The sequence below is a fragment of the Suillus discolor genome, assembly GCF_016758755.1.
Source record: "Suillus discolor strain FC423 chromosome Unknown F5147scaffold_154, whole genome shotgun sequence".
NCBI lineage: Eukaryota > Fungi > Basidiomycota > Agaricomycetes > Boletales > Suillaceae > Suillus > Suillus discolor.
Window position 1 is genome coordinate 1 of NW_024541401.1, and position 20,416 is coordinate 20,416.

The 20,416-nt window shown below is 45.4% G+C and overlaps 7 protein-coding genes across 7 annotated transcripts; 3 read left to right on the plus strand and 4 right to left on the minus strand.

The window, feature by feature from the left end:
* Positions 1-2,693: 2,693 nt before the first annotated feature.
* Positions 2,694-3,125, plus strand: F5147DRAFT_781792 (uncharacterized protein; the record flags this gene model as incomplete). Its single annotated transcript, XM_041442698.1, has 1 exon — positions 2,694-3,125. One exon carries the CDS (start codon positions 2,694-2,696, stop codon positions 3,123-3,125), a length of 432 nt encoding a protein of 143 aa, XP_041284802.1.
* Positions 3,126-5,770: 2,645 nt separating this feature from the next.
* Positions 5,771-6,064, minus strand: F5147DRAFT_588715 (uncharacterized protein; the record flags this gene model as incomplete). The annotated part of the gene is made up of 1 exon (XM_041432107.1): positions 5,771-6,064. The coding sequence occupies one exon, from the start codon at positions 6,062-6,064 to the stop codon at positions 5,771-5,773; it is 294 nt and encodes a 97-aa protein (XP_041284803.1).
* A 590-nt stretch (positions 6,065-6,654) lies between these two features.
* On the minus strand, positions 6,655-7,086 carry F5147DRAFT_588717 (uncharacterized protein; the record flags this gene model as incomplete). Its single annotated transcript, XM_041432108.1, has 1 exon — positions 6,655-7,086. A coding segment is annotated over one exon (432 nt), but the record flags the coding sequence as incomplete, so codon positions are not given.
* Positions 7,087-13,870: 6,784 nt separating this feature from the next.
* Positions 13,871-15,266, plus strand: F5147DRAFT_659330 (uncharacterized protein; the record flags this gene model as incomplete). Its single annotated transcript, XM_041434573.1, has 7 exons — positions 13,871-13,978; positions 14,241-14,292; positions 14,504-14,544; positions 14,603-14,719; positions 14,764-14,905; positions 14,963-15,006; positions 15,096-15,266. The coding sequence occupies 7 exons, from the start codon at positions 13,871-13,873 to the stop codon at positions 15,264-15,266; spliced, it is 675 nt and encodes a 224-aa protein (XP_041284805.1).
* A 304-nt stretch (positions 15,267-15,570) lies between these two features.
* F5147DRAFT_781798 (uncharacterized protein) lies at positions 15,571-17,722 on the minus strand (the record flags this gene model as incomplete). Its single annotated transcript, XM_041442699.1, has 9 exons — positions 15,571-16,011; positions 16,072-16,093; positions 16,268-16,503; positions 16,549-16,583; positions 16,625-16,682; positions 16,739-16,846; positions 17,132-17,272; positions 17,322-17,432; positions 17,483-17,722. 9 exons carry the CDS (start codon positions 17,720-17,722, stop codon positions 15,571-15,573), a joined length of 1,392 nt encoding a protein of 463 aa, XP_041284806.1.
* A 280-nt stretch (positions 17,723-18,002) lies between these two features.
* On the minus strand, positions 18,003-18,716 carry F5147DRAFT_781799 (uncharacterized protein; the record flags this gene model as incomplete). Its single annotated transcript, XM_041442700.1, has 3 exons — positions 18,003-18,062; positions 18,111-18,203; positions 18,264-18,716. The coding sequence occupies 3 exons, from the start codon at positions 18,714-18,716 to the stop codon at positions 18,003-18,005; spliced, it is 606 nt and encodes a 201-aa protein (XP_041284807.1).
* Positions 18,717-19,492: 776 nt separating this feature from the next.
* On the plus strand, positions 19,493-20,248 carry F5147DRAFT_781800 (uncharacterized protein; the record flags this gene model as incomplete). The annotated part of the gene is made up of 4 exons (XM_041442701.1): positions 19,493-19,557; positions 19,604-19,663; positions 19,714-19,987; positions 20,036-20,248. The coding sequence occupies 4 exons, from the start codon at positions 19,493-19,495 to the stop codon at positions 20,246-20,248; spliced, it is 612 nt and encodes a 203-aa protein (XP_041284808.1).
* Between the last annotated feature and the right edge of the window lie 168 nt (positions 20,249-20,416).

The following is a 20,416-nucleotide window of genomic DNA, read 5'->3' on the forward strand; positions in this document are numbered from 1 at the left end:
TTCAAGAACTAATATGTTGTGGCGCAGAGTGCAAACGGTGCGTTCTTCGCGTCTCAGTCAAACGAAGTGCTGAGCGCTCTCCCTAGGGCAATGTCAGGCGGCTCTCCCTAGGGCAATGTCAGGCGGCCTCACACCACTGGAATATGCGCAAAGTCGATATCCTTTAGAAAACGGATCATCGCAAATCCCCCATGCGATGACGAGGATGACGAGGTTGAAATACAGCCAGAACAACTGAGGAAGCAAATGTATGACAGAAGTGATTTCGTAGACGGTAAGATATTCGTCGATTCTGCCCTGATGACCACCTTCACGTTCTACTTCCAGATGTCGAAGATGGAAGCGAGGGATCAAGCCTGGAGGCTGAATAGATTATATATGCCGCTAGTACTGTATTGTTCCCGCGCACCTGCTTTATGCCGCCGTGATATTGTCCGTAGCACGTCGTTTATCAATTCATGGTTTCTACTGCACTACATGATATGTTGTGATAAGACTACATCTGAAAATCAAACGAAAAACTTATCCCATCGGAGGAGATCGTGCCCCATCATGCAATATATGTGATGCCTACCGACGTTGTATGTTTGTCTCTGATTTTTTGCATAGGTGAGAAAAAAAACATATCACGCCCGTTCTCATCATGCCACGCCATAGTGGGTTTTCACTGGGAGTCACATATCTTCCCTTACAGGCTGTGATGCTACAATGCAACATTCGTTTTGCCAACTCTACGCTACCTTAATCTCGAAGATCAATGCTAAAGTTATTTGCTACGATAATGCCTTATATAGCCTTGTAATTCGAGACATGATAAGGGAAAATGCGAACGCTCGACAACCTCGACACAATTACCCTGCTATCCCTTCCAGGTTATGATGGTGTAATGTCACAACGTAGTCATGACTTGTAATGTTCATATATATTTGATGACCAAGGCTAGTGCTGCTTTTCATCATAAAGTCATGAATAGCTTTTTATTGAAAATTGAAATTATGACAAGTGAGCATGGCTAACATAGTGGACCCAAATTCAACACGATCCCCTGTTGGCCGTCATGTTGCTGTGTTGTACCCTTGTCATGAGTGCTTGAAGGTACTCTAAATTTGTAGATGTATATACCTATATATCAATAAGTCAAATTTATCGGCGTATGAATGGTGATATATGGCAGAAACATAATTATTTCTTTCTGTAGTTATCACGGGTACAATATCACGGACTCATGAATTCACTGATGTAGACATGCCGACTGAATTAATGTCTTGGATTAATAGAGTTAAACGCAAATCGGATTCGTATATCGTGTCTTGGTCGTGAAAGATGCTGATAGCTTTAGTAGGGTAGTCGGGATAAGACGTTTGTGTTGGGATTAAGATCCAGAGTAAATCCACCCTTGGTCGTCCTGGAAGATGGTTGAGGTTCCTAGTAAGCTCCCCTAGCGTGCGTTTGTTGTATGCAAAGTTACCGGGTTCTGCGAATCACCGGGCCCAATCACAGAGTTGCGCTGTCGAGATATGATCACTCGTGTATCGTTGATCGTTCAGTAAACGAGTTGCAGCACACGCATTGTAACAATGGCCTGAATGCTTCGAACGAGAACGAGACGATGTCGACAAGGAAATGAAAAGCCAACACATGGCCGCTCCTTATTTAACTTATTCACTCCCTTAAGTACTTGATAATGTACCGCCACCCAATCATAGCTCATCCGCCCTAATTTTGTTTCCGCGGGTCCGGCCATCGATTCGATGACTAACCGGTCAGCCCTCTTCGAGTGCACATGCGTGAATCACAGCCCCCGGTCCTCAATTCACTCAGACTTCAATTCGCTACGACTCTGATGCCTTCTCCCACTAAATTTGATCTGTCTTGTCTAACCTCTCCCGAGATATCACACAGCGGCGGTTTCAGAGTTTTGCCTCAGGCAAGATTTTAATCGAAATGAGAATAATAAATTAGTCATTCGTACTTTGAATTTCACTACCAGGGCAACGACAAATTGCGACTGAGAGGAAAATGACAAAGCACAATAATGCATTTCGACACCAATTTAAAGTCCATTTAAATGTATAAAATACTCGAAGTTTTATCATTGGTCCAAATGTAAACTTGTACAATCCTATTTTACGAGCTCACGCCCGTTGTGCCTTCAGCACAAATCGAAGGAGCGCTACGCGCTCCTTCAGGGGAGGAAAATGAGTGTTGTTCCTTCGTCACAGGAAGCCAAGGAGGGCTACGCCCTCCTTTGGCTTCCTGGCCTCAGGCTGCATCCTAATAAATTGTGCATTTTGAATAATTTTGAAAATACATTTATGAGCAGTTCAAAAAAACTAAAAGTACATAGTAAGATCAGTCAGTTCTACATTCTTTGAGCAGGATTCTGACAAAATTACAAAATATATAACAGTATCATTGAATGTATTTATTTTCCCATCTTTGCCTGTCGGAAAAAAGTTCCCAGGGTTTTAAGGCCTTGCAAGACATTTTAATGCTCTATTTGGAGGGTGTCCTTATAAGGGCTTTTAAACAGGTAAGATAATATTTTAATGCCCATTAAAAGGCACTTATAAGGGCCCTTTTGATGACCTTACATTGAGTTTTGCCTCGCCGTGCCTCAGAACAGCCCGTTAAAATGCCTTGTAAGGCCCTCTTAAGGTGCTGAGCCAAACTTGTAATCCGGCAGTATTACAATGGTACCTAACTTTTTTCCAACACCTACCCATCTCCCAATTGTCTCCTACATCCTCCCGTCTCCCGTCTCCCGTCTCCCGTCTCCCGTCTCCCGTCTCCCGTCTCCCGTCTCCCGTCTCCCGTCTCCCGTCTCCCGTCTCCCGTCTCCCGTCTCCCGTCTCCCGTCTCCCGTCTCCCGTCTCCCGTCTCCCGTCTCCCGTCTCCCGTCTCCCGTCTCCCGTCTCCCGTCTCCCGTCTCCCGTCTCCCGTCTCCCGTCTCCCGTCTCCCGTCTCCCCATTTTCCCATTCCCCCATTTTCCCATTTTCCTGTCTCCAATTTTCAAGTCTCTACATTGTCTTTTGCTCCCTTTTTGATTTTTCACAACTGTTTTCTGTCGTTTTTTCCTGATCTCTTTTATCTCCTTCACCACATATTTGTTGTTCCATTTTAAGTTTTATTATTTACTGTATGTATGTACCATAAACAATTACAGGAAGGAAAACACTTGAATTTTGTAAATGTAGTACTTGTAGTGTGCTACTCTAATGGGCAATGGAAATTGAGTTGGCGCTTGAAAACACATGACAAAGCCACGCGAGTTTCCAAAAAGAGGTTTAAGCGAGCTAAGCGCTCCCATGTGGCCTTTAGCGAAATACGCGAAAGCCACGCGAGCACCTGTGGGTTTCTGAAACCGTCGTACTTTACTTCTTAGATCCAAAATAAATCCAAAATTTTGATGTGCAGCAAAATGTTCCGTAAAATATTATATAATAACGGGCATTTTGCCACTCTGGGAAATTTTGCATTTGCCCTGTATCTAAATGAGTTGGGAAAATGCATAGGAAAATGTCAAGTTTAATTATAGTGGGCATTCATTGGGCGCTCACTGAATGTTGAGCGCACAACTGAGAATGTAACGCCGAGAACCCCTCAACTACGCCTGCGAGTCCATCCCATGGTTGAATTGACTTGAATTTGAATTGATGTCCATAGTGTGACACGTGACCTTGTGTGGCGGAGACGAGATAACATCGAAAGTGTTCATCTTTAAATCACCTTAATCCTGCTGCTGCTTTGATCAATGATGGCTGAAGTGCACACAAATGTAAGTCGGTAGCCCTGATTACACGCAGAACTAATGCATTATCTGTAGGCATTTGACATTAATGTAAGTCTAGCATCTGAGTGAGATGCCTAAGTGAATACACTAATTCTACGATACCAGTCTTTTCATGAGGTGGAAGAACAAGTTGGGAATGTCATGGAAGAACCAGCTGGAGATGGGGTAGAGGAACAAGCTGGGGGCATGGAGCACGCGGGAGGCGTTGAGCACACAGGAGGCGTTGAGCACGCGGGAGGCGTTGAGCACACTGAGACCTTTGCAGTAATGCCATTGGCACTAGTAAGTCTGTTGCTGCCCATCTCCATTAGCAAGTAATGATGTGTCTAGGCGCTATGGGACTACGCACAGGAAATTGTACAAGACAATATGGACTACGCGCAAACTCATCCGGACACGCCACTTCCCGTCCACCCCCCCATCCAAATGTCACGTCGTGAAAAATGCCTCCTAGTGTTGATGGTGGAGGATAGGTGTGAAGAGGTTTTGCAGTTATGGCAGGCGTTGAACGAGATAGAACATCTGTTGGGTTTAGAGCACATCTAGGATGTGTGGGACGGAGAGCCGGGGGGAATGGAAGTGACATATAGATCTGCCTTACGACTTACTTATGAACCAATAAACCTTTTGTATGGAATGCTATCCGTGGTTCATGAACCTTCTTTTCTGGAATGCCATCCACCTCTTGGATGGCTTACCTGCGCGGTTCATGAACCTTCTTTTCTCCATCTGCCACATGCTTGACATGCTCACTTCCCAGCAGACCTGTGCCAAAGTGCCGTTGCAGTGACACCTATTTGAAGTGTCAGTAATAAAAAAAGTAATTTGTAAATGTATACTTATCTCGCCCGCCCGATACAAATGCTCAAAAATGGGGGAACACTAGAACATATTTAGCACTGAGTTGACCAGCCATGGTGTTCTGAATCATTTTAAATCCAGTTGGTGGATGGAATCAACAGCGCACCCTTGAGATTCTTCAATTGAAGAAACTGGGTGGAATATGCACAGAGGTCCAGCAACCGTTCTGCTTCAGAATAGCAAGGGGCACTCCTTGAACCTGATTTTATATCAGTATTAATATGTATCACCAAGAAATACTGAACTTACTGTGGAACTGGGAACCATTCAAACCCTGAGTCCAGGTCTTCCCATCGGACATCAGACAAATGAACAAAAAAAACTTGAGAGGCACTGCTGAACATAATTTCATTTTACTGGATACCGGACGGAAAACTTGACACGTGTGGTAAGCGTAAGATAAATACATGACATGCAAAGTCTTAGACAAATATCATTGGCCGAAGGATACAAGGTTATCTAGGCCAGCTACCGAGCTGAGGTTTTCAAGGTCATCCACAGGATCTAGCTTATGTCTCTTGCCAGATGGTGTGACTTGTACCCGTACGGATGTGTCCTGTGACTTCGTGAATAAACGATGTCCGCTTGACTTGTCAATCGGATACAATTTTTGCAGGGCGGCCATGTCATTGTCAGGCCAGTCGGATGACATATGCTTGTTGTAAATATTGATGACGGCCTTGTGTGAGTGCAAGATCTGCATACCCATCTCTTTCTGGTATGCAGCAGACTCCAGCACGCAGCTTTCTGCGACATCTATCATCTTCTGCTGTACAGCCGTGTACACAGGCCCAACTTCGTCCACAAGTTCCTGCAATGAGAGCCGCAATCGTACAAGTTTCTCCTGTGCCTCAGGGGTGATGATGGAGTACCAATGCGAGAAGAACTGGGCCAGTTCAAGGACGAGGTTGTCAAGCGGTTTACAGTCGACAAATATATCCTGTGGAAAATCTGTTCTTGCAACAAGCCAATTCGATTTTGCACATCCTCCAGATCCCACCAATGGATCAGCATCGAAGATCTGCATAATGAATTGTGTCCAGTCAATGACAGTCATGTGGCTCTCCCTGTACATCAATGCCGTCCACAGAACAACATACAGACTGGATTCCAGGTCATCCTCGATACTGTGGACAGCAGTGAGTATTTTTGACGAGGTGAGCAGACATGAACTGCCAGGTTCCCTGGATACCAAAAAAATTAATACAATGAGTTTGAGCATGAAACGAACTTACCATGTGTGTCGTTTGTCGAGGACCCTGAATGATGACTAGCTTTGCTAGGTCCCAATCAATGAGGAAGCCCTTCCCTCGGTAGATGACGATGTTCCCGACGCTAAGGTCTCGATGTAATATTTTTGCGTTTTGATACGCATCCTGATGGGCTGTGTGGACCGTGAGTATGGACATCAGATAATATGGGAGTTTGAAGATACATACCAAGCAATGTGTCACGAACAGACTGGGCAAGTTGACGAGTGTTCTCAAAATCAGTCAACTTCTCACCCACAAGATCGAGAACCAGGCGGTGAAGAGTGTGGGGAGTGACAGCATTGTTGGGACAAGCCCATTCAGCATTCCCATACTTGACAGTCTGGGTGTCTTGCTGAGGAATAGGATGAATCACATCATGAAATGCGATGCACGTTGCGACATTGTGAACATTGTGGGACTTCAGTAATTTGTAAGTCTGACCTTCTGGCAGGACATCCTTCATCGTCACGCGCCAAGAGTCCTTGAACATTACGACCTTGTTATTGAATTTGTCAAATGCAGGGCACATGCGAGTCCAGCGGCCAACAAGCGGCCAACCTTTAGCAACAGGCTGGGGAATGATTAACGTCAACCAGTCAGAGTCCTCGACATCGGGATCCTGGGGGACTGCAACTTTGAACATGCGCGTAGTAGTAGCAAGGCTTAACGCCAGTCCTTGCGAGGGCAGCATCTTCATCACTAGCGGGCATTACAGAAGTATCGACGCCGCGCAGTGCAGGCGATGCTCATCCGAAACGATAGAAGAAATCGGCCAAGTATGGCTCATGATGGTAATTGAAGGTGTTTGTGACAATAGCTCCCTCCCTATCCCATCTGATGAGGCGAGCACGATTACAGATAATAAGGACGGAGAATGCGTGGGTACGATATTGAGCGGCCAGCTGAGCAGCAGCATAGCTCATTATTTGACCCAATGTATCGAAGGCATTGTCAGTCTGAGATACAATTGATTTATCGACTCCAGGACGTTTGACGAATGCATCATGCCTGTCATTCCATTTGAATTTGATATCGATTTCGAATTTGGAAATGTCGCAGCCGTGGGATGTTGTATCCACATATACACATAAATCCGGCTTGACCTTAAATGTGAATGCCGAGCAGTTATTCGTGTCTGCATGTTTGGACGTGTTCACAAATGATAATTTGGGAGCAAATGGTCGTATAGCGTTAATCTGGAGTTAGACTGTCAACGAACTTAATATCATAGGGGTAGGATCACTGCACGAATGGTTCATAAGCATCCTGCTCTTTTGAAATGGATTCCAAGTCAAATACTCCAGTTTGGGAGGCTGAAGCGAAGTCTGAGGGATCGTGATTTTTCCGGTTCGGTAGAAACACATCGAGAAAGATCTCCACTGGCATCGGGCCAACAATATTCTCTTTGATCTCCTTGCCCATGGCATTAAGAGTGTCTATTCGGCATCACGCAAGAGTCGTAAAAGGTAATATAGTGGAACTGTCCCGTTTGATGGGAGTGTCAATGGTTAAGTCATCCGCACGTTCGACGGTGTTGGGGGTAGCAGGAGCTGGTTGCGAGTCCTGCACGTCAACCTGTACTGGTATTACAACATCTACAACATGAGCCATCAGCTATCATAGGGCCGATCATGATATATACAATTTGATACAGATATGTATGTGTGTATGTACATATGGGTATGGGGTATGGGTGTCCAACACCGGACAGTGCTTTGTAACAAGTATGCTACGAGGTATATGTGAGAAAGAGAAAAGAGTACGAATAACACATGATGAGCTTTATATAGAGAGTAGAACTCAGTCCAGATGTTCCCGGTATCTCACGTGATTATGTGATTCAATAAACGACAACCGTCGCAATGATGACTAAATAAAATGTACAGCATTTAAGGACACATGAAAATGAACCCTATTCGTAGTATTTAGGGATGAAGAGATCAATCCTATTCATTGTGAGAATAGTATAATATATCATGGAGAGGGATGCACCAGACAGAGGGAAACAACAACAATATGACATGCAGAGAAGTTCCACCGCACGAAATGCGACACCACCCACTCCGGCATGACAATTTCAAGATTTTCAGCGAGGGCCGATGAATATAAACAAGCAGGGAAGTGAGGATAGTGGTGAAACGGATCTGGATGAGAGTCCAGCAGGAGGTGGCGCTGCACAGCGAAGCGCACTCCTTGCTCCATTTCAAAAATGTACTTGATGATTCCTGGAGTTCATTGCACGTTCCTGGCGCCGGAAGGATAATAGAGGATAAGGCTGTTACCCACATGGGTGGAATAACGGGTATAGATTGACCCCCGTAGAGTGTGCGAGCACATAAGACTACCCGCCGAACATGAATGAGCTTGTGGAGGTCTTCCGGTGTTGCATTTGCTAATATAGGGGATGTCTTGCGATCTTCACACAGATCATTAGTATCAATTAAGGGTGACACAAATCTGTCAAATAAAGCCTTTACATCCCTAAACATGGGAGGACAAGAAGGTCGGTTGAGCCAGTATTTGAGCTTCGCAGCCTGGATATATGAGCGGAGGAGAGTTGATTCTTGCTGACCTGTGAGCCAGCGTAAGTTCATCGTTGACAAGGAAGTTGAAATCATACCAAAAATATGATTGCTGGGCAGTCGCTGCAGCTGCCCAATGAGGCGCTCGTATGGGAAGCACCACCATGATCACATGGGACCAAAGAGCTGTAGGTAGTCCCACACGTGCAAGGCCATATGACCATTAGTGCGATGTGGTGCGTGAGGGAGTAGTGTCTGTAAGTCCCTCACCCAGTCGACAATGTATCCACGGTACACTGCTGCTCAAGCCGTCATCATAGATCGTAAACATACAATATGAACAGCAGATACAAGGGCCATCGTGTGGTTGAGGATTGCACGACAGTTGGCTGCAATTTCTGAGTTGCGGTGTGTAGACCCCTCGCCCCATAAACTAACTAGCGCTATGGGCAAGTATACAGTCGTTAATGTGCGCCATTCATTGGCCTTTATAGTCCCAGCTTTGGTTTCACCAAAGTTATAGGGAACTGATCTCAATGAAGAGGGCGTATCTGCTGTCCGAATGACATCAGTAATACGTTGCATGACTTCTGGGGTAGCGATACGCAATGTCGTTGACCCAGGAGTGAACGGTTCCGTTTGATGCTACAAAGGATGCTTAAAAGGGTGCGAGAATGCCAACACCATAAGATAAATTACTGACCCAAGCGATAAGAGATCTAACCCAGTGGGCTTTGTATACTTTTTTGCCAGGGTGTGTGACACCTGGCCCAATGCCCAAGCCTACTGACACGAATCGAAGACACGAGACCTTCTTCGACAATAATTTCCTCTCTAAGTTGGAGATGTGGTCCTCAATTAGCTGCGCATCATTTCCCTCAAGGTTGGGAACCGCTTCTGTAAGGAGGCCATAAATTGACTTGACAACCCTGATATCTTTCTCGCTGAAGTCTTGGGGTTTGTTAAGCTCGACATCGAGAAAGAGATGATCGAAAGCAGGGATAGGATCAGCCTTGCAATGTGCAGAGTCAGCAGTGAGGCCTAAAAATTTGTGGAAATGAGCGTGTGCGAGACCCTCCAGGAGACAATGCATGGTGTCGACGACGATCTGACGAGATGGATCCCAGTATGGTAACCTCCATAGTGTCGACCACCGCACCCCGTGTGCTGAGAATAACTTATTGTATTCAGCCGAAGTCCCGGCTTTCTTCCAAAGCTCAGCATAGTGCCGCACTTCGCTCTTGCTCCGAAGTCTCCAAGATTCGGACTGTATATCTGTTCTGCCGCAAGTTGACCTATGCCAGCAATGACAGGTGGTACAAAAAAAGTGGCTCGTTGGACCTGCCAGCTGAGTGGCCTTTCTTGCTGCCGGGAGGTCACACACTAAACAAGCTATGGCGCTGCGTGTAACCCAACCACGAGTATGGAGAGCTGTGCGGTTGTAACGTATTCTGTGTTCCCAACTGTCTAACATGTCATCGACCATGGGATCAAGGAAATGATTTAACTGATCTCCTGAAGGTTCCGAAGGTCTGGGAATGATGCTGGCTAAGTACATGTTCTCGGCTTTGTACCTGATATCAAGGGGCAGGTTCAAACAAGCACAAGATATGATGCCAGTGGACGTTAAGGCATTTCTCTGCAGATTGCCTTCGATGTTGAAGAAATCAATGTTGAGCGTAAAAGCATATCGGCCCTCGTCGCCTCTATCAATAAATAGAGACTGTCCCGAAGGACCGCTGAAAGTGCGAAAAAAGTCCGCATCCCAAACATCCTTGATGATATGTGGTGGGCTTCCGATGGAAGCTAGTAGATCATTGCAAGGCCTGTCCATCAATGCTTCCAGGTCAGGACATGACAGCAATCCAGCAAGGTAGTCGTGGAAGTGGTGGTAGAGGAAAGTTCCCATGAGGAACTCCCCATGTCTGCGACCGATGCCGAAAATGACAACAGAGACGGCCGCTAGAAAGAGGGACACTTGGGCAACCTTGTCACAATGCTCGATTGGTAGATTGTAATGGTGTGCTTCATACGTCTCAGTCCAAAGGGCATCATCAAGGGCATGAACAAAACTTACAAGAATCGAACTCGAACAGTTCAGATGATACGGAAAGTTCATCTTCCTTGATAGCAAGTAGTCTACAGATTTCATCGCATGACATCTCTAGCTGACGTCTATGAGAAAGGATGGAGGCGACCTTGTGCTTTATTTTGCTGAGAGTGCTGGTTATCATAGACAATTCACCTCGGATGGCGCGCAACACATTATGAGACGTTGCAGAGGAAATTCGTGCAAGAACCCTGTTCATCTGTGACTCTACGATTGTCAAGGTCATTTGAGCCCTCGACCGGCGCCACATTTCAACAACCTGGAGAGCACGGGTGATATGTCTAGGAAACAGCCAAGTTAGTGACCTGAAGGTGAGGCCAGGCGTAATACTTCACTGTGTATCATCTAGAGTGAGTCCAGCTCCCGTATCATCTGTAGTTTCTGGAGATGAGTAGGCTTGTCCCCTGTCTTGCTGCACTTCTGAATGAGGAACCCATAGTTTGCTATGGCTGTCTGGGTCGGTCTCGTCGTCGGTGAGCATGATGGAAAATAGCTCTGCGGCGAGATCGTCGACCGACGTCGACGTACTGGGTTGATGTTCGAAGGACGATGCTTGACTATTTGTAGCATGGAGTAACTCAGTAGGCTGAACCTGGCGAGTAAGGTGAAGGACAGATGCCTCGCGTCTGGAAGATGCCATGTTGGCACTTTGCATCATGTGAGCGCTCTTCATAGCAATGGGCACTTCTTTTCCACCAGGGTTCCTAGGTACATTGTCTCCTCCAACGTCACAGCATCGCGCACACTTACAAAGAAATATTCGGCTAGGCATCTGAGTGAGTAGAATGAAGTGCGAGGTTGTAATAAAGTACTCAGAAGTAATGGGTCATGGGTGAAGGTAGCAATACAATGCAGCACAACCTAACAATGGGTTACGGGTGAAGGTAGCAATACAATGCAGCCCAACCTAACAACGTTAGGGAACATGCTCATTTCAGGCGAAGCCGTATAATGCCCGCTAGGTGGGCGCTCACCTGCATTCAATATAAATGAAAATAATAAGGAAGACGAAAACTGAACAAAGTAGTTAATTAGTACTGAGAATTAATAACAGGCACTTACAAGTCAACTGAACGATGTGAACCTTGAAACGCAGTAAATTATATTATCATCTGTCCATCTAGGGATACATTGTTAGGAAATATGTTCATTTCAGGCGAGGCCATATAATGCCCGCTAGGTGGGCGCTCACCTGCATTCAATATAAATGCAAATAACAAGGAAGACGAAAACTAACAAAGTAGGAAATTAGTACTGAGAATTAATGATGGTGGGCACTTACAAATGTTCGTTTCAGGCGAGGCCTGTATAATGCCCGCTAGGTGGGCCGTTCACCTGCATTCAATATAAATGCAAATAACCAGCAAGACGAAAACTGAACAAAGTGTTGATTAGTATGAGAATTAATGACAGTGGGCACTTACAAGTACACTTCCAAACAACCGAACAATGTGAACCCTGAAACGCAGCAAATTACATTGTTATCTGTCCATGGGTATTACCGACACAGATCATCGTGTTTCAATTACAGTACAATAATACATACAAGGATACAACTCGTACAACACTATTTTAACTTGGTGTGGCTCACCAGCCAGGGAAACTTTCAGTACTACAGCTAGCTCTACATCATTCGCAGCAAATCTGCGCATAATGTCGAGAAGGTCCTCCGCAGTGGAGGTCGAGTAGCCTCGCAGACTAACACACTTGATTTGAGAGAACACTCTGATCCAAGCCGCAGATAACATCTATGACCACGATCAGTATTGAAACAAGTTATTTGATGACAACATACTAATGAATCTCCTGCAGCATCGGCGCCCAATACTGAGTAATCAATAGCCATGTGTTCAATGCGAATTGCCGAATGGGAGCCCGGGGGACATATCATTGCCGAACGGGAGTAGCTCTGAGGAGGCAAGGAAATTGTAAGATATGAAACACTGTTGCAACAGCTGACACATTGTAGAATGGTGGTGATATATTCGGGTGATGCGTCATTGGCTTGCAATAAAACACCAAGGCAAGCGAGGGAGGGTGGATTATGGTGACTCCGAAGGACCGGGAGGATGTGGGTCAACAGGTCCATCTAGCACAGACAAAGAAAGTGTTAAACTGAATGTTGACTCGATTGATCCTCCAGGAATTACCAGGTTGTGGCATGATGGCGAGGTTGGTAACAGTAGGGTGACGGGCCAGAAAACGAATGAGTGTGGATGGTGCACAATCAGCATCGGCTCGGAATTCGACGAGTGTTGGAATGGCTAAGTACCGCAGGAGTTTGTCCCAGTGTGCAGGGACTGAGTTTGACAGAACTAAGGTGCAAGCTTTTGCAGAGAGGCAGAGCGGATGGTTTGCACTGTAAATGGAAGAAGCTGTGGGGAAAATAACTGCCTGTGATGATACCTCAAACAGCTTTGAGATGGTTGGTACCCATGTAATCTCCAATTCGGGTAAGTCCATCGACAGACTGACGGACGAGCGCCATCACAGAAACCCATGCATGTCAGCTCTTCGCAACTGGAGGCACAATGTTCTCCAGAAATGTGATGATTTGAGGGAGAATCGGGGAGGTCACGATGTTGAAGTTCCAAAAGAGGGTGATATATCGTATAGATTTCTGGGGAACGGAGTGGAGGAAGTGTAAAAATGCAGAGAGCTGTGAGGTTCCCAGATCAGAATTTAACCAAGACAACATCATGCGAGGTGGACAAAAGGTATCCATTCGTATCCAAGTAGCCAGAACATCAAAGTTATGGGAATCAACATGGATATGAAACATATCCTGTGGTGAAGTTGGAAAATTCCTGTTAACGAAGAAGATAGGGCCAGTGATTTCTCTCAACAGAGAACAAACTTGTGTAAGAGAGTGTAGATCATGTGCGCCTAGAAAGAGCAACGATAGCAACGAGGATTTCTGCAGGTAGTAACCAAATGAATATTGTGGCGGTGTTATACGGCTTATAGCGGTTTATGCGTGTGATCGGAAAGGGACCAAGTTGACCATCCGCCTTGCGCTTCAAGAAAACATCTGACTGCAGTCAATATTAGTGAAAATAAATATGTATCGCTAGATTTTTCATACCACCTCCCTATACAAGCGCTTGGCAGTGGGACTGGTGAAATCGGTGTCGTGACGATGTATTTTTCTCGGCTAGAACATCAATAACACTAATGTAACTATTGGAAATTTGAACATACCGTGGCGACAACCTGGCTCACAGTTGCCTGTGGAATATGATTCCAAGATGCGTTGCTTTCGAGGGGATGTTGACTCGGGCAAGTCAATTTTACATTTGAATGGGGTCTGCATCAACATCAGTCGACAACATGTGTAAGATCATGTGCAAGTACCTTTACATGTTGTTTTTGGTATCCATGTCTAAGAAGGGACAACGTCGGTGCCACGGCAGCACCCTCCTGGACGCAAACTGGATAGTATATGTCCTAGATGATGTTGAGGCCTCTAAAGGCTGATTTAGAAGTAAAAAGCCCACCATTAAAAAGTTGGTCATTCGCATGTATATCGAATGCCCTAGCCCAAAAAAATGAGAACCTGAAGACGACAAATTTGCATGTCTTTTAAGTGTCGTGCAATTAAACGTGCCAGGAGGTAAAGTGATTGTTGGATCCCAGAGCGGTAAGGGTGATTGTGTTGGACGCGTGGAGATATGCGCTCTGATTGCATTTTGGGATCCAGAGATACAAGACACTCAAGCGAGTAGGGGAGACAATTGTAGGCAAGCTAGCCAGTAAGGGAGACAATTATCGGTTGTCATGCACTAGTTGCTAATAAAATCTCGAAAGTTAGTAGAAGTCAGCCATACTTCAATTGAAGTCACTATGTCATCGCCTCGCAAGACTGCTGCAACCCATAGAAGACACTTTAATCTGTACACTCGGCCTGCATCAAATCACAAACATCCAACCACGGAAATACGGCACTACGTACTGTACCTTTAGCAAGGGAATTTGCCCTATATTTCGATGGCTATGAGGGGGTTGTAAGTGAAGATCCCCATTCTCGTGATTCGAGAATAACTTACTGGACATTATTCTCAGCTGAATACTCAACACTTGTGGATGGGATCTGCGATGATCGTTGATGAACCCACTTACAGTAGCTCATTGGAAACTGCACAATACGTCTCAACTACAAGTATTCCAGCAGGCGGCGAGGTTAGTGACACCACCAAATTGCTAGGTTCTGACGAAACTTACAGAATTTGAAGATGGACATTTTCCGTATCGTTCCGGAACTAAATGCAATGGCCGATGTTGGCGAAGACATTGGGGGCAGTCGGACTGCGAAATATCTGTGTCCGAAGAAGCGAATACTTATTCGCTCCCTGCAGAAGGCAGTTAGTAAGTGTATTGATAGTTCTTGTGAAGGAGGGCATCCTACAACCGACCTTTTATGAGAACACATCTATACGGCGCTCGAAGTTGTACTGCTGGATATCAGGGTCAGTGAGATCATGCCTAGTCATCGTCCAAAAGACGTAAGGCGGTCGATTTTAATTTCACGGTAATCGCTGATGAGATTTATTATCAGAAGATTAGAACAATTAGCGATGGCAGTAGCCCACCTGCGGCAGTACAATCCCTATCTACTAAAACAATTGCAAGCTCAGTCCGACTAAGCTCCCCGGTAGGGATGCCAGGAGGATACCCAGAGAGTGAGACGCTGCACAAAAAGGATGCCAGTAGGATACCCAGAGAGTGAGACACGTGTTCTCAGCACAAATACGCAGACTGTATAATATGAATTAGTAGCTACTGACGATGAGCACTGCAATTACTTGCAGGCTAGCATATCTACTGTACTTGGTACAAAGTAATGCCAGGAGATGCAAAAACGACCAAGTAAGCGGAGATCAACTTAATATAGAGAATGACTGATACATTTCAACTCCGCTTGAATGGCAGAGCCTACATATAATGATAGACATAGCATAGGTAGTACAATTGGCGATGGCGATGGCATACAGTGATGTGATATTGTACAATACAACTGACAATGACTGATTTCACTTGTGTGCAACCATGATTTCCATCCTCTGGAACTTTGTGTTAGATACCTTGAATGTTGAACGTTGCTTACTCAACCACAATGGATTGTAGAATGCTCTAGGTAGAGCTGCGACTGCCGGTTGTAAGGACTCCCGCTTAGGGTTGTGAAGACACTTTGCGGGCTTGCTTCCCCTTGGAGTGAAGATCGCAGCACCTGCAAAACGTTGCGCGTCAACAATTTTCATCTCATGACTGAAATCAGCTCTCCACGGCATGCTTTTCAACCGAAGAGCCTGAACTTCGCAGTCATCGACGTCACTCTCATCAGAGCTCATCCCATCTTTACCCAGCGTCTCCACAATGGAGTTCAAATACACCCATACGGGTAGATCATCTTTTCCCGTCACTTTCCGATCACTGAGCAGGGTCGACGTGACCTTTTGGCGAGTTTCGAACTTCTAAGGAGCAACTCAACTATTAACAACTCGATCAACAACAAAACCAAAAAAATGACTTACTGTTGCCCTACAAGTCAGGACCCTAGCCAGTCGCAGTCATTTGTTTGTCCGATCTACCAAACAATCTCCCACTTCTTGCATACTCTCACAAGTGCCATCATTGCGGAGGAGAGGCTGGGCCTTTCTCCAGCACTTGCGACATTGATCAAATTTTAATATGATATTGTTTGTGATCGACTGATGGGACCTTGCGGACCAGTGGTTCTTCTCCTCCATGGATATATAGATAGACAAGAGTATGTCAGTGGCTCGTTGGTTCCAATCCGATTTGTGTGTGGCCGTTATATCCCACTGCAGCATAAGTGGATCTGGACCATGACCCGTACCGTCTATGAAAGATGTGACGGCTTCCCGCGATGCCCCACTATAAAGCATATAGTCCTCATCTTTCGTGAGATGGAACATCACTTTGAATAGTTCACAGACATTCGCCTGATGTGGTATTAGCGATGTCATCGGAAAGAGCGAGTTGCGCACCTTGTTATCTCGACGTTGAACATCAGTGAAATATTCTACAGGGCAGTCAGCCTTCTTATGTCACGTCCAGCGTCACCACTGCCGGCGATCTGAGGCTCTTCGTCTACAGGAGAATCTGAATCCTCATCAAGAATCTGGGAAATAAAGTGTGATGAGTTATAATACGGAGGTGCAACAAGTATTGCCTTACTGGCGAATACCTGATTATGTTGGTGCATGTGGCAATAGGCTTTTTACCTGTGAGATGCCATGCAGGTGGTGACACAGACACTGCAACTTGTGCTTGTCGGATTTGACTCTGCAAAATTATCAGAACCTCATCCCGCTCACATTATGATATGCACATCCAATGAGGCATTCTTGAAATTATACTGAGCAGTCAAGCGGGTCAATTCCATCTCGTTTTTGACCAACATCTTTTCTCTTGCTATGGCGGTCTCATGCAGATATACAGCCTCTTTCTCTGCCAATACATGATCTCACTCCACGTGTGCAGTATTTTGTACTTCATCAATGCCAAGTGTCATCCGGTTCTACACATGAATGTTACGACAGTCCACATTGTTAAATAAAGTTGGTTTACCTGGAGTGTGACAATTTTGTTGTGGTGCTGCTGCTCCAACGAGGTAATGGCCTCGACTTTCTTGAGTTCAAGGGATTCAAGTTTCTGACGATACTGATCAATGACTGATTGCATCTCCGACTCCTGCGAGTTGGCATTTCTCTGGAGGCGAGTAAGACAAGAACATAAGCTACTTGAAACAACGCCTTACCTGAGCATAGCGCTTTCGGAGTAACAGTTCATGTTTGCTGTACTGTAGTTCATGAACGTTATCGCGCAGCCTAGCTGACTGATCAACTTCTTTAAGAAGGACCTTGGTAGGCTAAATATTTGTTAGCTGGGATACAAATACATAGATATTGTAAGGCTGACACGATCAATATCACCATCTCTTGGCCTACGGACAGTCTCCCAGGGGTTATATAGCGACATCGCAAAGTCCTCATTGGGCAGGGCAGCAGGCTTGGGTGGGTAAGCGTGAACTGAGGTTGTAATAGGCTGGGGTGGATATGTGTGCACAGGACGAAGCTCATGGAGGGAGTACGACTCAACAGATGGATCAGGATTGTCATCGTCAGGATGGGAGGAAACAAAAGTCATCAGACGGGACATCTTGTCTTAGAAGACGAGTCAGCATTTCCGCAATTTATTTGAAAAGAATTGCTCACTTAATAGGCCGAATAGATGATACAACATTCATAACAAATACAACAATATCCGGTATCACAGGGGTTGTAAGAAGCAGCAGGTTGATATTCGGTTGGTACAATATACAATGAAATGAATCCGATACCACTCATGATCAAACTATTTCCTAATTCCACTTCCATCTATTTCTTCTTAGTTGCTTTTTGTCGTTCCTTGGCAGAGAGATTTTTAAGTTGCATCTGAATTACATCTCCCACTGGCCAACAGTCTTGATAGTCATGTAATTCAGGAAAGTGTGCGATGACTTCAAATGGAAGTAAGTTAAAAAGAAGTGTAGATTCCATAGACGTACATCATTCTGAACAGAAATTAATGCAGTAGGTAATTGGTGCGTTTTGCTCTTGTGAGTGTCGCAATGCTTGTTGATATATCGGTGAACGGACTCCTAACGTCATGAATATCATGAATATACATAGGAACGCATCGATAATTTACTATATCTTACCTTGAACTGTTTGAAGCGAAGAGCATCCCAATGGAGTGTATCTTCCAAGTTATATCCACCACGACCCGGACACCCTGCCTCACCCTCTGGTTTGAGAATTTTCGATGTATTGGAATTCATGGACGTGATGGAAGAGCACATGGACAACTGGTCTAGCTCACCGAGCTGCGACACATGCTCGGCTGAGAAGGAAACTGCTTTGGTGACTTTGGGAGTGGAAGGGCGAGAAGAGATAGGTGTGGTTGTACGAAACGATGTGCCGATGAAGATACACGAAGGAGGAGGAAGAACGTGTCCCCTAAGTGTAGAAAACAATATCTCTTCTTGCGAGGATATCAAGACAAACAAAGTAGTTGGATAAAGTAATTCTGTGTGATATGTCAACAATGGAAGCAACTGTGGAGGACCATTTGCCTGATGGAAAGCAGGGACAGGCACAGATGTATGAGACATGACTGACTGTCCGAACACTCAAGTGATGCTTTATCACAAATGATTAGAATAGTGTCTGATCATGAAACAAGCGCCTGATGGGAGAACAAAGTTGCCAAGGAGATCTTGCCACCAAGTGTTGTTATTGTATATCCATCTGCGCTGGTGTAATTGTGTGGTCAGCCGTTAAAGACCGTCAACATATAAGGGATTGACTTACATCGCGGACCACCGATGTGTTTGCTATGCACAAACGATCACAAGGAATATCGCCTTGAAGGGCGTCTCATTGGACACAAAAATGCGATTAATTGCCTGTCCGTCTCAAGTAAAGGCACTCTATTGGCAAGCGGGGGTGAGTTTTGTATATGTCAGCCTACAACAAAACTCACTAGGGACTAGGCTTGGATGGCATGAGGGTCTGGGACCTCAAACGGTGACTTCAGCTCCCAACTCCTCGTCATGTCATAGGCATTTAAAATCCAGCGGATCCCGTAACATGCGCATGCTGGATCACCCGCCAAGAGGTGACGCATGAGACATTGTGCTACGGTACAGGACTGGGCTTCATTGGCATTTGGCAACAGCACGGCAAAGGTTTACAAGACTTTGACGCCAAAATATCAAGAAGAATTGGCACAGGCAAAGAGATTATGTGTCTTGCCTATGATCATTATGGGAACGACACCTGAATTGCTACTGGGACACGCGACAAACACGTTCAAGTCTGGTCGTTTAACTTCAAGGGTCCATTAGTTCCTATCTTCAGCATTGAGCTCTCTACAACGATCCCACACATGATTAACTTCAATCGCACCAACAGTCGACACATATTGGTCTTTGGCATGTATGATGGAGAGGTGTAGGTCAATATAGCTATCCTCAAAATGATTCTGACTATGTACTAGGCATCAGCTCCGCGGCACGGATGGAGTTATTGTTGCTACACACAATGCTGGACCGCTGATGTCAGTGATATAATTGGATATAGTTGGCGTTCCTTACAATTTCACCAAAGCGGACATGCCTCCGTAGACATCACTCAAACATTATTCCTCATCGACAATGTGATGAACGGATTCAGCTTGCACCGACTGGACGACGGAGCGTGCATCCGAACCTACCATACCAACCCTGTCAAGACATTTCCTAAGCAGGTAATGTTTGGCGAAAATATGGACGTAGTGGTTGGAGGCAGTGACGCAGGAGTCATCTACGTTTTTGACAAGAACAAGGGTACACTTAAGCAAGTGTTAAAACATGCAAACAAGGCGCGAGTGCAAACTGTGACAGTATGCTCTTTCCATGAATTAGATGACATATGTCTAACAGATTGTAAGACCTACGATGACGCACATTATAGTGTAATTGTTGGGGCAACATCACAGAATGATGCAGAGGCCATTATCTCCATCTGGAGTCGCCAACGGGACAATCATGCGACCCCACATCGCCTAGGAACCGCACTCAAACACTTCGCGTGGGGAATTGTTCAGCTAACCATCGCAATGGCTCTGTTGATATACATTAGCAATGTCATAAGTTGGATCTAATGTTAAGCTGCACACAGACTTACCACGATGTAGCTTATCAGCCAACATATGATAATGAACACATCAGCGAGCTCATTCGTGTCGCTCGGACATATTTGGCAACACTGGGGCACTCGACCGCATGAGCTGACAAATGATGACATCTGTGTCCTGAAGCAATATATTGAA